At 38.2% G+C, this 13,635-nt stretch overlaps 1 protein-coding gene across 1 annotated transcript; it reads right to left on the reverse strand.

Annotated features, from left to right (window-relative positions):
• Positions 7,528-9,899, reverse strand: LOC109227884 (zinc finger MYM-type protein 1-like). Its single transcript, XM_019393076.1, has 4 exons — positions 9,588-9,899; positions 8,821-9,385; positions 8,401-8,728; positions 7,528-8,344 (listed from the first exon to the last, which is right to left on the reverse strand). The coding sequence occupies exons 1-4, from the start codon at positions 9,897-9,899 to the stop codon at positions 7,528-7,530; spliced, it is 2,022 nt and encodes a 673-aa protein (XP_019248621.1).

The following is a 13,635-nucleotide window of genomic DNA, read 5'->3' on the forward strand; positions in this document are numbered from 1 at the left end:
GTTTAGCCTGCATACTATCAATGATAAATTGATAGTCTCTATTGGTGGGTCGTTTTTGAAATATGGGAAAGCCCAGGTACTTGCCAAAGGATTTGCTAAGTTTGATGGCCAAGATCTTGGCTAGTCTATCTATTTCTGTCACGCCCCAAACCTGGGGAGGCGTGGCTGGCACCCGGTGCCGTACTGGACCGAGTGAACCACTCTGTAACTCATTTTTTTTCGTAACTATCATGGGCCAACATGGCCACAACTCTTAATGTACAACTATAAGGGAGAAAACACTGTATCAATAAACTATCGTTCTTATAACATGAATACATATGGGCCGTCAAGGCCTCTGACATACTGTATAAAATGAACATCTGTCTACAAAGCCTCTAAGATTGTTTGATATCAAATGGGACAGGGCACTGGCCTGCCCATAAGTCTGTAGCAAAACTCTGACACAATGACTTATAGACTCGGCTGCACTCCGAATGAGGTGGAGTCTTACCGATTCTTCGCTGAATGCAGACCTCGCCTACTATGAGGGCTCGTCAAACTGATTGTCTATACATGCAGGCATGAATGCAGCGTCCCCAACAGAAGAACGTCGGTACGATAATGTAATGAGAATGTAAGGCATGAAAATCAGTACATAAGAGACATAGATGAAACATGGGTCTAAATAACTTTGCAAATCCTAAAACAGTTATAACATCATGGACGTGTGTGTGAATGTCGTGTCAGGCATAGGTATAGGTGTACATAATATCATCAAGCCTCTGAGGGCATCCCATCATATCATCTCGGCCACTGTGGGAAAAGTCATCAACTTATACCAACTGATCAGGTAGTGGTGCGTATATAACGCCGTAACCTTTTTCCATATCCTATATACATATATATACATATAAATACGCGTATATAACACCATCTGGTCATGGGTCAATGTATATGTATAAATGAATGAAATGCTTGAAAATATAAACTTTATCAACTTACGTATTTTCTGAGACCCATGAACAGATGATAGAACAATAGAACACATAGGAAATCAAGAATATAAGCATCTCTAGCATTTCTATAAATAGAGTCATTTATAGAAGTTGTGCATCGGCTCGTTTCATTTGTATCGTATGGATCATGCAAAAAGGAAAGAAGGGATAGCCTTAACATACCTGGAGTAGGAAAAAGTCCGTATAATACTTTTGAGAAGGATTGTACCGTACTTCCTAAAAATTGCAAAAACTCACGCTATATTATGTTGTGAAGTTTCAAATGAGCTATGGAGCTCCATCCGTTAGCAAAAGAACGGGAGGTATGGTGCAAGAAATCCAGTCGATCTAATCTTGGAACAACAGGCAAGGAACAAGTTAAGTCTTTATTCTCGAGCCGGTTCATTGTTTCTAAAAGCCGAGAATTTTTCTTTCTGGGGGTTATTGTCCTCTCTAGCTTCTTTTCATTATGGAGTAAGAACAAGGTCATAATTCGCTACCTAACCTGAAAGACATTTCTCTAGGGGAAGGTTTTATGGATCATAAGTAAAATACTTTAACTTGATAAACTAATAAGAGCATCTTATGTTGGGAAGAGCTTGCAGGCCTAACACAGTAAGACTACTAGATATATCTATGGAATCACTGAAGTTAATTTGGATTTAAAGACAAAACTCTTGTAAATCATATGAAGTATAATGATTAGAATATCGCATTACAAATAGGAATAGTCAATCTTGGATTCACTCAGATAGTACTGAATTGTCGTAAGTTTTGGTTGCCTAAAATGAAGAGTCATCAAATTACAATTAGTCATACACTACTTTAGTTATCATGGTCCCACGTGGTCATGACAATTCTTATACTTATCCACCAATTATCCACATAATTAGGAGTTATCTCAAATTATTGAAATACTACTCACTTTTAACACACTTTATACATCTCACTATCATGGTCATGTGGTACAATATAAAATCAATACATACACTATTATTTCATTAAAATATCCAGGTAAAAATACATATATTTTCTCAACTTCTAATCTTCCTAAACTCATATAAAGAGTAAAAATTTTCGTACGCCTAATTCGTAAAATGGTAAATAGATAACCTTCTTTTCTACTGCAAAAATAATTTCTATCTTTACAATAAAGAAAATCTCATAGACTTTCTTATATTATGAGTATAATTTACCATATCCGAAAATAGTAATAATGGTAACTATCCAAAATTATACTTATAAAACTTTTACTAAAATACTCCACTTAAAAGAAAATACCACACTAACATAATATCTAACGGTATCAAGGTTGTTAAACTTACGGCGTCTTATAATAACATAGTCACAAATCCTCTATAACCTCATGAATGGTCTTAATCCTTTCAAACTCATATGGATTACTACGACTTATCCTAATATTAAAGTACGGGATGTAACAATTTCCTCCTAGTGAAAATTTGTGGAGAAGACAACTTTGGACTTGAGGTTATTAACCATCTGGCCAAAATTACAACTGAAAATATGAAAAGTATCCATTATGATATTACAGTTCCTAGAATTTGGTCTTGCAAAAAAGGTGAGGTCATTATCAAAGAAAAGGTGGGAGATTTTGGGTCCTGAGTGGCTCATTTTAAAGGGAAACCAGCTACCAATCTGCACGTGGGCTTTAATGCTTCTACAGAGTCTCTCCATACACATGATGAAAATATAGGGAGACATGTGATCTCCCTGTCTAATGCCCCTACTAGCATTGAAGTACTCAGTTCTACCCCCACTAAGTAGTACATAGATAGAGCTAGAGATAATGCATGAGAGAATCAGTTTTGTAATATTGTCAGGAAAGCCTAAGGATAACAAAGTGTCCCTGATGAAGGACCATTCCGACCCATCAAATACCTTTTCCAGATCAATTTTGAGGATCATGTCGGCATTCTTCCCTTTTATTTTACTAAAATAGTTAATGTACTCCTGCACAATGATGGCATTATCACTGGCCCGCCTATTTGACAGGAAACTAGCTTAGCTAGGGCCTATGTTAGAAGGAAGAACATGCCTAATTCTGTTAACAATGATTTTGGTGATCAACTTGAACATTGTATTGCAGAGGCCTATTGGTCTGAAATTCCTAAAAAGTGTGGCATTTGGATATTTAGTGATCATGCACAGGTAGGTTATGTTTACAGATGGGTTCATTTCTAGGGTATGAAAAATCTGGTTACAAAAGCTGGTTACCATACCCTCTAGGACATTCCAATATTTTTGGTAGAACATAAGGTGAAGGCCATCAGGTCCAGGAGCTTTTGTAGGCTTGAATGAAAATATAGCATTCTTTATTTCAATATTACTTAAAGGGGCTTTTAGACTATTCTATTCCCTAGGAAAAAGAGTATATGTATCAGATGGCATGCTCTGCCATCCAATAGGTGATGAGTAGTGCTTAGTGGTGTAAAGGGATGGGTAAAAATGATATATGTCATCTACAATCCACCTTTGATCATCAATCTAATCCCCTGTCTTATCATAGAGGGCTAGAATCCTATTCCTTCTTCTCCTTTTGAGGGTAGATGCATGAAATAATCTAGTGTTTGCATCCCTATTCATTAGCCAATTTATCTTGGATTTGGTCTTCTAGAATTTCTCTTCACTTCTCATAATAGTTGAGTATTATTCTAGGAGTTGGCTCTCTAGGTGTTGGAGGAAGGAACTAAAAGGGTATGCACTAGACCTCTGGATGCCCCATAACCTAGCCAATATGCATTTCTTTTTATGGAAAATATTACCAAAAACCAGTTTGTTCCAAGTAGTAACTTGGGTTTGGAATCTGGTGGTTCCCTCCTGTAGGTTACAATTACCCTCATAGGCTTGTTGTACCATACTGGTGAGAGAAGTGTGACTGTACCACATGGGTTCTAACCTAAAGGGATTTGATATATTGCTTGGTTTATACCATATGTTGACCAACATGGGGGAATGATCAGAATGGGTTCTAGGAAGGTGGCTACTAGTACTAGAGTGAAATTTCTAGACCTAATAATCATTAGCAAAGCACCTATCTAGTCTTTCAAGGATTAGTTGACTTTTATTGCTATATCTCATGTTAGTCCAAGTGTACTTACTACCTTTAAAATCTAGGTCTATAAGCTTACAATGGTTTATGCACTGCCAAAACAGATTAGCTCTTGGAGCAGAGATGCAATTCCCTCCTTGCTTGTATCTTGCTCTCTGGACTTCATTGAAGTCCCCCCTACCAGCCAACTCCCATGGTAGTTCTCAGGGATAGTTCTAAATTGCTGCCAAAGGTTTCTCCTATATAGATAGGTGTTAATAGCATAAATAGTAGTAAAAAGCCAAGAGTTAGAAGAAGGTATTACCTTGACCATAACATTTATGGCTTGAGATGTGGTAGAGATTTCATCAATATTGAGGAGGTCATCATTCCATATAATAACAATGCCCCCAGAAAGGCCAATAGTTGGGCTCTGAATTTGGCCAGGGAAGCCCAGTTCATGGATCAGGTGCTTATGCTCAGTCATCCTAGTTTCTAGGAGGACCAGTATTGCAGGCTTGTGCAGTTTAACCATCTTAGCACAGAGCCTCCTAAACTCACTAGTGTTATCTCCCCTATCATTCCAGATGACGACATTCATTAACAACTTGGGGTGTAAGGGGGGGGGGGGGACTCCTCTTCAAGCATTTGGCCTTCCCATTCACAGTTGTGGCTTCCTTGCTCTCCAGCACAGAGCTATCCTGTTTGCCTTCCTATGCCAGGGCTAGACATAGCCTTACAGCTGAGTCTCCTGAGTCTGGATTTGAGGCTAGCCTTAGACTTAACCCACACTGTTTCATGCCCATTGGGCATAATATGATAACCATTTCTTCCCCAGGACCTCTGAACGCTATTAGTTCCTCCTGTTGCAGGAGCATTGCCTTTGTTTTGGGAACCCCCAACTTTGCTATCAGTGCCTCCAACTCTGTGTTGAAGGCTTGCAGGTCCTCGTGAACTTTTATCGAACCTGCCATATGAGTTGCCTTTGATGGTGGGCTCATGGTCCATGCTGGTATCCATTGAAAGAAGGGTGGGCTTGCAATCTTCTCTACAAGTGGGACTAGTGGGAAGAAGGGTAGGAAGTGTCTTATCTGGTCCATTAAAGCACTCAATTGGTTAGTTGACATTGTTTGTTGACTTAGTGCTACTTGGGCTTGCAAAAGTGTTGTCAGCCATAGCTGGTTCCCAAAGTTCAACATTGCATGGTTGAGGCATGTAGTAGCTACCTTGGCCACGTAGTGTGGTCTTGGATGACCACAGTGATGAGCATCGACCCTATTGTGAAGGTCAGTGGAAAGGATGTACGCTGCAGTGCCATTTCCATCCATGAGGTTGGAAAATGGTCTGGTGGTAGTGGAGTTATTGTCACAAGAAGTGGTAGGGGTTCCTCTTCTTGGTTCTGGGTTTGTGTATTTGGTTGTATATTGTTTGGGTTGTTCGCCATTAGTGGGGATAGGGTTGGAAAGGTTTTTAACTGTAGAAATTCCATAATTGTGTTTTAAGTCTTCCCCTTCCTCAGTTGGATTTCGTGCACTAAAATCTTTCATCTTTAAAAATCTTTCGGACGCGACGGAGACTGTCAAGTCATCGAGAGCGGGAGGGGGGTGATGATGCTGGGAGGGAGATGGGGGTGTAGGGCTTTATGTTTGAAGTAACTCACTCAGAGAGACTGATTCTTTCTCCCCTTCACCAAATATGAGGCTATCGCCTGTGGATTTAGCCCAATAAAGGCCCCTACGATTTGACTTTTTGAGAATGTTGTTGGTACCAATTTTGGAGTAGTGTCACACCTCCTTTTTCCCTAGGGGATATGAGTTTTTCAATTTTATGTGACATATTGAAATGGGATTGATATTTAATTTTAAGAGTCGCCACTTGGAATTATTTACTTCAGGTGTTCCATGTCACCGATTTATTTTGAATCCCAATTCAAGAAAATTTAAACTCTATTTATGGCCGGCGAACACAGAAGACTGGGTAAGAAATTTTGTTAACCTAGAAGAAGGTATGAGGCACTCCCGGATTATGTGGTTTTAGCACGGTCGCTTAGCGATCACACTTGGCTTAATTATCTTATTATTACGTGCATTTTTACATTTTACCGCTTTTAATCTTGTTTTAAGTAATTATGGAATTTGTTTGAAACAAGCAACGATGTCGCGTACTTGTTGTTTTGTACATATTGCAAATCTCACCATATGAAACACACCCGCAATTTACAACATGCTTATTATTACTATTTATTGGAAGTTGAGAAATCAAGTCACATAAATGCGCACTTGAATTTTGGAGTTAAGTATCACAGTTGTGCCACGGGAACCCAACCCACCACTATGACGATTATTTATTAAACGCGCCTTAAACAACTAGCGATATTCAAATCATTCTTCCTAAACTAATTTGAGAGTGTTATAAAGTCGTGAGGTATGGATATTATTGTGGAGGAAATGAAGTAAATTAATTATGGAAAAGGTAGGTCAGCTTATGTGCTTCAGACTGTCAACACTGGGCCAACAACATTCATTTGGTCCAGATCCGATTCTTTTGATGTCACCCTATGATCCAACACGTGATAGACACATTTCCTACTATTTTCCAAAGACCAGTTAACCCAATTCTTCTCAATTTTAACTGAGTAAATCCACCTATTCATTTATTTGAATTAAACACTAGTCCATTAAGCTAATTAGCTGGTTCAAGAAGTCAACCATCTGGAAACAATCAAACGAACCATAATATCTAACAACAAAATCTCAACATTTAAATATAAGATATCAATTCAAAGGAAATAAATTGAGCACAGAAAAGACAAAATAGAGCAAACCAACACTTGCACAATATTAAAGAAACAGTAATTTCAAGAAAGGATGGACCTGGATTCTATGATATTTCTCCAAATTTGATTAAACAAACACTTTGAATAAACTTACAGCAACAATGTTGTTTGAAAACGAACAGGGACTGCAATCGATGCCAGCAACCTCCAATGATACTCACCGGACCTCGACCCAAGAGAAAGCTAACAGTGACTAAAGACGAAGTTGTTTATGGGTGTTTTACCATGGCTATGTTGCTGAATTTGCAGTTGAAAATTTGCACAATTTCTAGGTGCGACACAGCTGCGTTTTTAGGGACTGTTTCAGCTGCTTTGGCTTGGTTTTGGGTAGTACTAGAGCTCGATTTCGGGGCTGTTTGCAACTGGTCTTTGCTGTTGTTTTAGGAGGCTATTCGAGGGCTATTTCGGGGTCGTTTTTGGACAGAGAAGAGGGCTGGTTTGAGGGTGAGATTTCAGCTGGTTTGGGGGCAGTGGCGAAGCCACATAACTATTTAAGGGTGTTCAAACTTGAACACGAAAAAAAAAATTCTCAACAAGTAGGTGGACCGAAAAATTTAACTCAAACAACGTGATATCGAGCTAAATTATAAGAATACGGGTAATAGTACGAACAATTCGATGTAACCAAACTAATATAAAGAAGCGTCAAAAAGAGACTCTACTTATTACAAACGTACTCGATGAGGCTTCATCTCTTGAAATGTTTTTATAATAGACTCATTAGAAACAATACTAAATACTTCTCTTTCTACATAAGGCACTATGCAACCGCCTAAAAAGTCATCATCCATTCGATTCCGCAAGTCATTCTTGATAAACTTCATTGCTGAGAAAGCTCTTTCAACGGTTGCAGTGGCAACAGGAAGAAGCAACACAAGTTTCACTAAGAGAAATACAAGAGGATAAACTGAATGCTTCTTTGTCTTAACTAATCTTTTTGAAAGATCAGAAAGCCCATTTAGATTGGAGAACCTTTCATCAAAATCACGAACATCAATAATGTAACTCGCAAGCTGATTCTCAAGAGAACTCATCCTAAATTCATCAAAGTCATTAGGATACAATTCATCCATCTTCATTATTTTTCTAATATCAAAACTTGAAAATGCGTCAATTGGATTCAAACAAGCAACTCCATGAAGCAACTCAGTCGTCACTTTGTCAAAACGATCATTAAGTTCTTGAACTTGCCAATCAAGAACTTTACAAAACACATCAACACGATAATGATAAAAGAAAGTATAATCAGCAGGTTTTCGCCGTGATCTTCCAAAGTTAACATATAGACCATCAAAATTAGGCACCAAAATATCATGCTTGATACAAAACATAGAAACTTTATCAACAAATAAATCCCATTCATCATCCCTCCTTAAAGTTTGCAATCTTTTCTTCGCTACTTGAACAAGTAGCATGGCATTTGCAATATCTTGCTCTTTTTTTTGTAAGGATATATTCAACTTATTTGTGATCCCCAAATATCTGTCATTAAATGCAACAAGAAAGCAACCTTATATGTTTGACAAGCTTCGAGATACCCCGATGCCTTAGCTCTATCATCTAAAGTACCTGCATCTTCAACAAGTGTATCAAGAACATCAGCAATAGAGCCAAACATACGAATAAAGTTTCCAAATGACTTGTAGTGAGATCCCCAACGAGTATCACCAGCTCTAACAAGACCGAGTTCTTGATTCAAGCCTCTACCTGTTTTTAGTTCACCCATATCTAATGCCTCTTGGAGTTTTTCTTTTTGAGAATCTCTAAATTCATCCACACGTTTAAAAGAAGCTCCCAACACATTCAAAATATTTGAAACCAATAATACAAGTTCACCTACTTGAACACACTTCTTAGAAACCGCAACTAGAGTCAATTGAAGTCGATGTGCAAAACAATGAATAGAATGAGCCGATCTACTTTCTTGTTTAATCAACTTCTTAAGACCTTTATATCACCTTGCATATTGCTTGCCCCATCATAACATTGTCCGCGTATAGAAGATAAACTTAAAGAATGATGAACAAGTACATCGACAATTACTTTCTTTAGAGATAAAGCACTAGTATCTCGAACATGAACCATGCCAATAAACCTCTCCATCACGCTTCCTCTTTTATCGACATACCGTAAAACAATAGCCATTTGCTCTTTGCGTGACACATCTAAAGACTCATCAACTAATAAAGCAAAGTAGTCACCATTTAGATCCTCTATTATAGCCTTAATAGTTTCTATCTTACATGCGGTCACAATTTCTTTTTGAATATCTGAAGAAGTCATCTTATTGTTTTTTGGAGCATGTTTCAACACAAAAGGTTCAATCTTGTCACATTTAGCCGCATACCATGAAAGAATTTCAATAAAATTACCCTTGTTCAATGACGTTTCACTTTCGTCATGACCGTGAAAAGCAAATCCTTGAGTCAAAAGAATCCTTACCACATCAACTGAAGCATTTAAGCGAAGCCAACACTCAAGCTTAGTTTGATCAGACTGTTTGTCAAATGCAGCAATAATAGACTGTTTTTTTTTGCATTAGATCATCACAATTTCTACTTGCTTTATTGTGAATACTATTTGGCAAACCAACATGTTTCTTAAAACATTCTTTTCTGTTCCTATTCCTAAACCCTTTACTCGAAAAAACATCACCACCACCTTGCTGAATACTTTCGCCCTTAAATAAATAACAAGGTAAACAATATGCAGCATCGGTACTTACACTATAATCCAACCAATTAAATTCATCAAACCACAGAGGATTAAAACGACGCATAAATCCGGAAAAGTGAGATTGAGAGAAGTCATGATACCGAGGTTGGCAAGCACCACCTTGAATGTATGCCCTCCTTATTTCATCACGATGGTTTGGATGATACTCCAATATTGGAGTTCTTTCAGCTGGGTCAGACTGTGGAGCAATTGTATCAATTTCTTGTCTATGAGAAGAATGCAAGGAAAACTCTGATTGATCGACATTTTGAGACGCCGAACTTATTTTTGGTACTTTGTTGTAAAATTTCAACAAATTCATTGCAACTTCAATCTGCTGAATGTATAAAGTAGTTAAAACATATTACTCCTCAACATTTAAATAAACAAAAGGAACATATCAACAATTTGTGTTTGAACTTACAACAAGAAATATACATAAATGCTAACTAATTACTCCCAGTGTACTGTCCCAAAAATATTTATCACACAAAAAATCAGAGAAATTTACTGAAACTTTGAAGCAAACAAGGAAAAAAAAGTTGAGATTCGAAGCAAAATTCGAACCAGTTCAATACTTCAATGGCGGAATGGAGTTGCCGAGTTGGACTTGGACACTGGACAGTCGGCGGAGAGCAATACAAAGCAGTGAGAACTTTCGTTTGTTTTGCTGTCTTTAAAAAGAATTGTATTGCAACAGAAATGAAAATATGTGGAGCTGCGGGTTCGATCCTGCGTCCCTGAGGCATTTTTGACCACCCTTAGCCACTGGGCTATGGCTCTTCATTGTTACAAGGGTGGTCAATATGTATTACATATATATAAATCCTAATATTTTACCTATATACACAGTATTATTTTTCGACGAAGGGTGGTCAGTTGACCACCCTTGCTACCATGTACCTTCGCCCCTATTTGGGGGTGGTTTGAGGCGTGGTTTCAGCTGGTTTTCATGGCCATTTTGTGGTGGATATTTGGGTGAAAATGGCTGGTTTTATGAACTCTTACATGGCTGCATTTTTTTGAGTTTGGGCTAGTGTTTTTGCTGGGTTTGGGGCCAATTTTCATGGCTTTTTGAGGCTGTTCTTTGTGGTTGTTTGGAGCTGCAATTTAGACTGGTTTTAAAGCATAACTGCTGCTGTGTTTTTACACATGTTGCGGCTGATTTTCGATGGATTAAAGGAGCTTTAGGGACTAACCTTCGTGGCTGAAATACATAGTTTTTTGGGGGGTGCTTGAGGGTGGTTTAATGGAGGTGTTTTGTTACATGGTTGAGAGCTAATGTTCTTTTGGTTGAGGGAGAAGGTTGCTATGATTGTGTATTGGGCGAGCTATTTGGAGTAGAAGGCTGCATATGCCTCTTTTACTTAGCTTCCTCTAGGTTTTTGTACAGATCCTCTGCTCGTTTCCCCCTTCCTCTCTTATGTTATGAACGCGTAAATAAGGAGAGATGAGTCACGTAAGAGTTTGCCCAAAAAATCCGTGAATTGTGAGGCCATCAAAAGTGTGTGCAGGTGAGAAGCTACCAAGAAAGTAGGAATTTGTTAGGGAGAATCTTTTACAAGTGGCCAATTGTGCTTGGTTCTTTCTTTTTGTATTATTTTCTTTTCTTGATAACAAATAAACAAAATAAGCACTAAACTAAATAAAACTATATTTTGGGGAACTTTTCTTTCTTTGTAAATGAATGTAAAACTTATACCGAAAATGTGACTCTTTTTTAATAATTTTAATTTTCTTAAATTAAATCTATAAAAGGTCAAATGAGTGTTAAAATATGTAGATTAAACTTAAAGTGTATTTATATACTAAAAAGTGATGAAATATTTAAATATGATCAAAAATTAGGTGCTCACAGCATGCCCCTCTTTGCTTAGAAACATGAAAAGTTTTCAGGCAAAGAAGAAGGTGAGCTACATGAGTGATTTTTGACCATATAATTATTAAAAAGGGAAGAAATAATAGATAAGAGTGCAATCGAGTCCTAGTTTTGGACATCCTACATATCCCGGGTTATAAGAAAATCAGTTCGTGTGTAGTTCAATGAGAATATGGAATGATGAGTTGGAGAGTCGAGTGAGGTTCCGTCGAGGCTCCGGTCTGTGGTCCAGTTTATTGCATCATAATGAAAAGAAAATTAAATTAAAGAAAAGGAATATACCAGATCCTATCTACTCTTTGTGTCTTGCGTCTTGTATCTTCACTTGAGATCTCGTAAACCCCCATTGAAAGGTGAGTGCCTTGAATTTGAAGTTTGCTTACCCGCATTTGAAGGTGGGTGCCTTGAATTTGGGGCTTGTTGACCCGCATTGTATAGTGGGTTCCTTGAGATTGAAGATTGATTCTTGAATCTTAAGCGTGAACTGAGACTTGGATTGGGTCTTAAATGCTTGCTTCTTAATTATAAGCTGAGAAGATGAATTTTGTTATGCTGGTCGATGTGTGCATTATGTCAAAGCTCGACTCCAACTGTCTTTGTGCTCGAACAACCTTCTTTATCTTATCAAATTTTTGATCTTGGACATCAAATCTATGTTCTGCGGGGAAACCTGCAAGACATCCCAGACAAAAATGAACAAAACGTTTCTATCATAGTTTTTACTAGAAAAACTTTTTGATTTATTAGAAAAAATTGTAAACCATGTTGTTTTTTTTTGTTTTTTTTAAATTGAGAGCAAAAAAAGCATTAGGAAGTGGTGTACCCTATATTAGCAATGATATCAGGGAGTGGTGTACCTTGCATTTAGAATCAATCAACTAGGTAGTGGTGTACCCTATGTTGAAAAATACAGCTAGGGATTGGTGTACCCTATACTGATAAGGACATTAGGTGTGGTGTAGCCTATATTAGCAATGATATCAAGAAGTGGTATAACCTGAATTTAAGGTCAACCAAGTAGGGAGTGGTGTACCCTATGTTTGAGAACATAGCTAGGGTTTGGTGTACCCTATATTGGTAAGGAGACTAGGGAGTGGTGTACTCTATATTAGCAAAGATGTAACGACCTGAGCTCGTTTTGAGCTCTAGAAGTCGTATGGCGGTTTAAGGCCCTGAGTAGCTTCATTTCACGTTTTATGACTTGTACGCATAGTTGAAATCGAATTTCGAGAATTTTAGAGTTGATTTGGACGGAAAATTCTCAATTCGAAAGCTTTAAGATGGAAGAGTTGACCAAGGTTTGACTTTTGAGTAAACAACCTTGGAATCGATGTTTGTATGATAATTTTGGACTTGGACGTGTTTTCGGTTAAGTATCATGCGGCCCAGGAGCATTTCGGCGCTTATTGTGGAAAGTTATCATTTTCAAGGTTTTAGAAATTCCTAAGTTTGATTTGAAGTGGACTTTAGTTTTATGATGTCCATTTGGGATTTTGAGCCTTAGAATAGGTTCGTATTGTGATTTATGACTTGTGCGTAAAGTTTGGCGTCATTACAGAATGTTTAATTATGATTCAGACGCGTTCGTCGAAGTTTGGAAGTTTGATAGCTGAAAGAAAGATTTTGATCGCCGATTCATGATTTTTATGTTATTTGTGGTATTTCGAGCCTTTGGATAAGTTTGGATAAGGTATTGGGACTTCTTGGTGTGATCGAACAGGGTCCCGGGGGCCTCGGGTGAGTTTCGGGGTGGTTTCAGATTAATTCTCCCTCTTTTGTCACTACTGGTTTCAGGTGTAATCGGTATGCATCGCGATCACGAAAGTAAGGATGCGATCGCGTAGGGTTAGCTGGGCTAGAGGAGTTTTTGTTCAACGCGATCGCATAAAAGGAGAAGCGATCGTGTAGCTAGAGCAGGTGTCATTTCTGAGGCTGGGGATTTTCGCCTTCGTGTTCGCGTTGTTTGACGCCCATTCGCGTAATCTTATCAGGTTAAGCTTCGCGATCGTGAAAGCTTTATCCCTTTCGCATAAGGGAGTTTCTGGGCAAGGTCTATTTGGCCTCCGCGATCGCGAGGTTTTTTCTGCGATCGCCTAGAAAGGAGGCCTGGGCAGAATATAAGTTAGCAAAAATGGGGATTGCTCATTTCATCTAATTTTTTCTCTCCTGGAGCCGACTT

The sequence above is a fragment of the Nicotiana attenuata genome, chromosome 6, assembly GCF_001879085.1.
Source record: "Nicotiana attenuata strain UT chromosome 6, NIATTr2, whole genome shotgun sequence".
Lineage (NCBI taxonomy): Eukaryota > Viridiplantae > Streptophyta > Magnoliopsida > Solanales > Solanaceae > Nicotiana > Nicotiana attenuata.

Excerpts from the sequence above, each read along its gene's own strand:
- LOC109227884 (XM_019393076.1), bottom strand. The coding sequence starts at position 9,899 with ATGAATTTGTTGAAATTTTACAACAAAGTACCAAAAATAAGTTCGGCG. Across the intron at positions 8,729-8,820 it reads TGGGGCAAGCAATATGCAAG|TTGCGGTTTCTAAGAAGTGT; the intron begins GTGATATAAAGG and ends AATTGACTCTAG. Across the intron at positions 8,345-8,400 it reads GATAGAGCTAAGGCATCGGG|ATATTTGGGGATCACAAATA; the intron begins GTATCTCGAAGC and ends ATTTAATGACAG.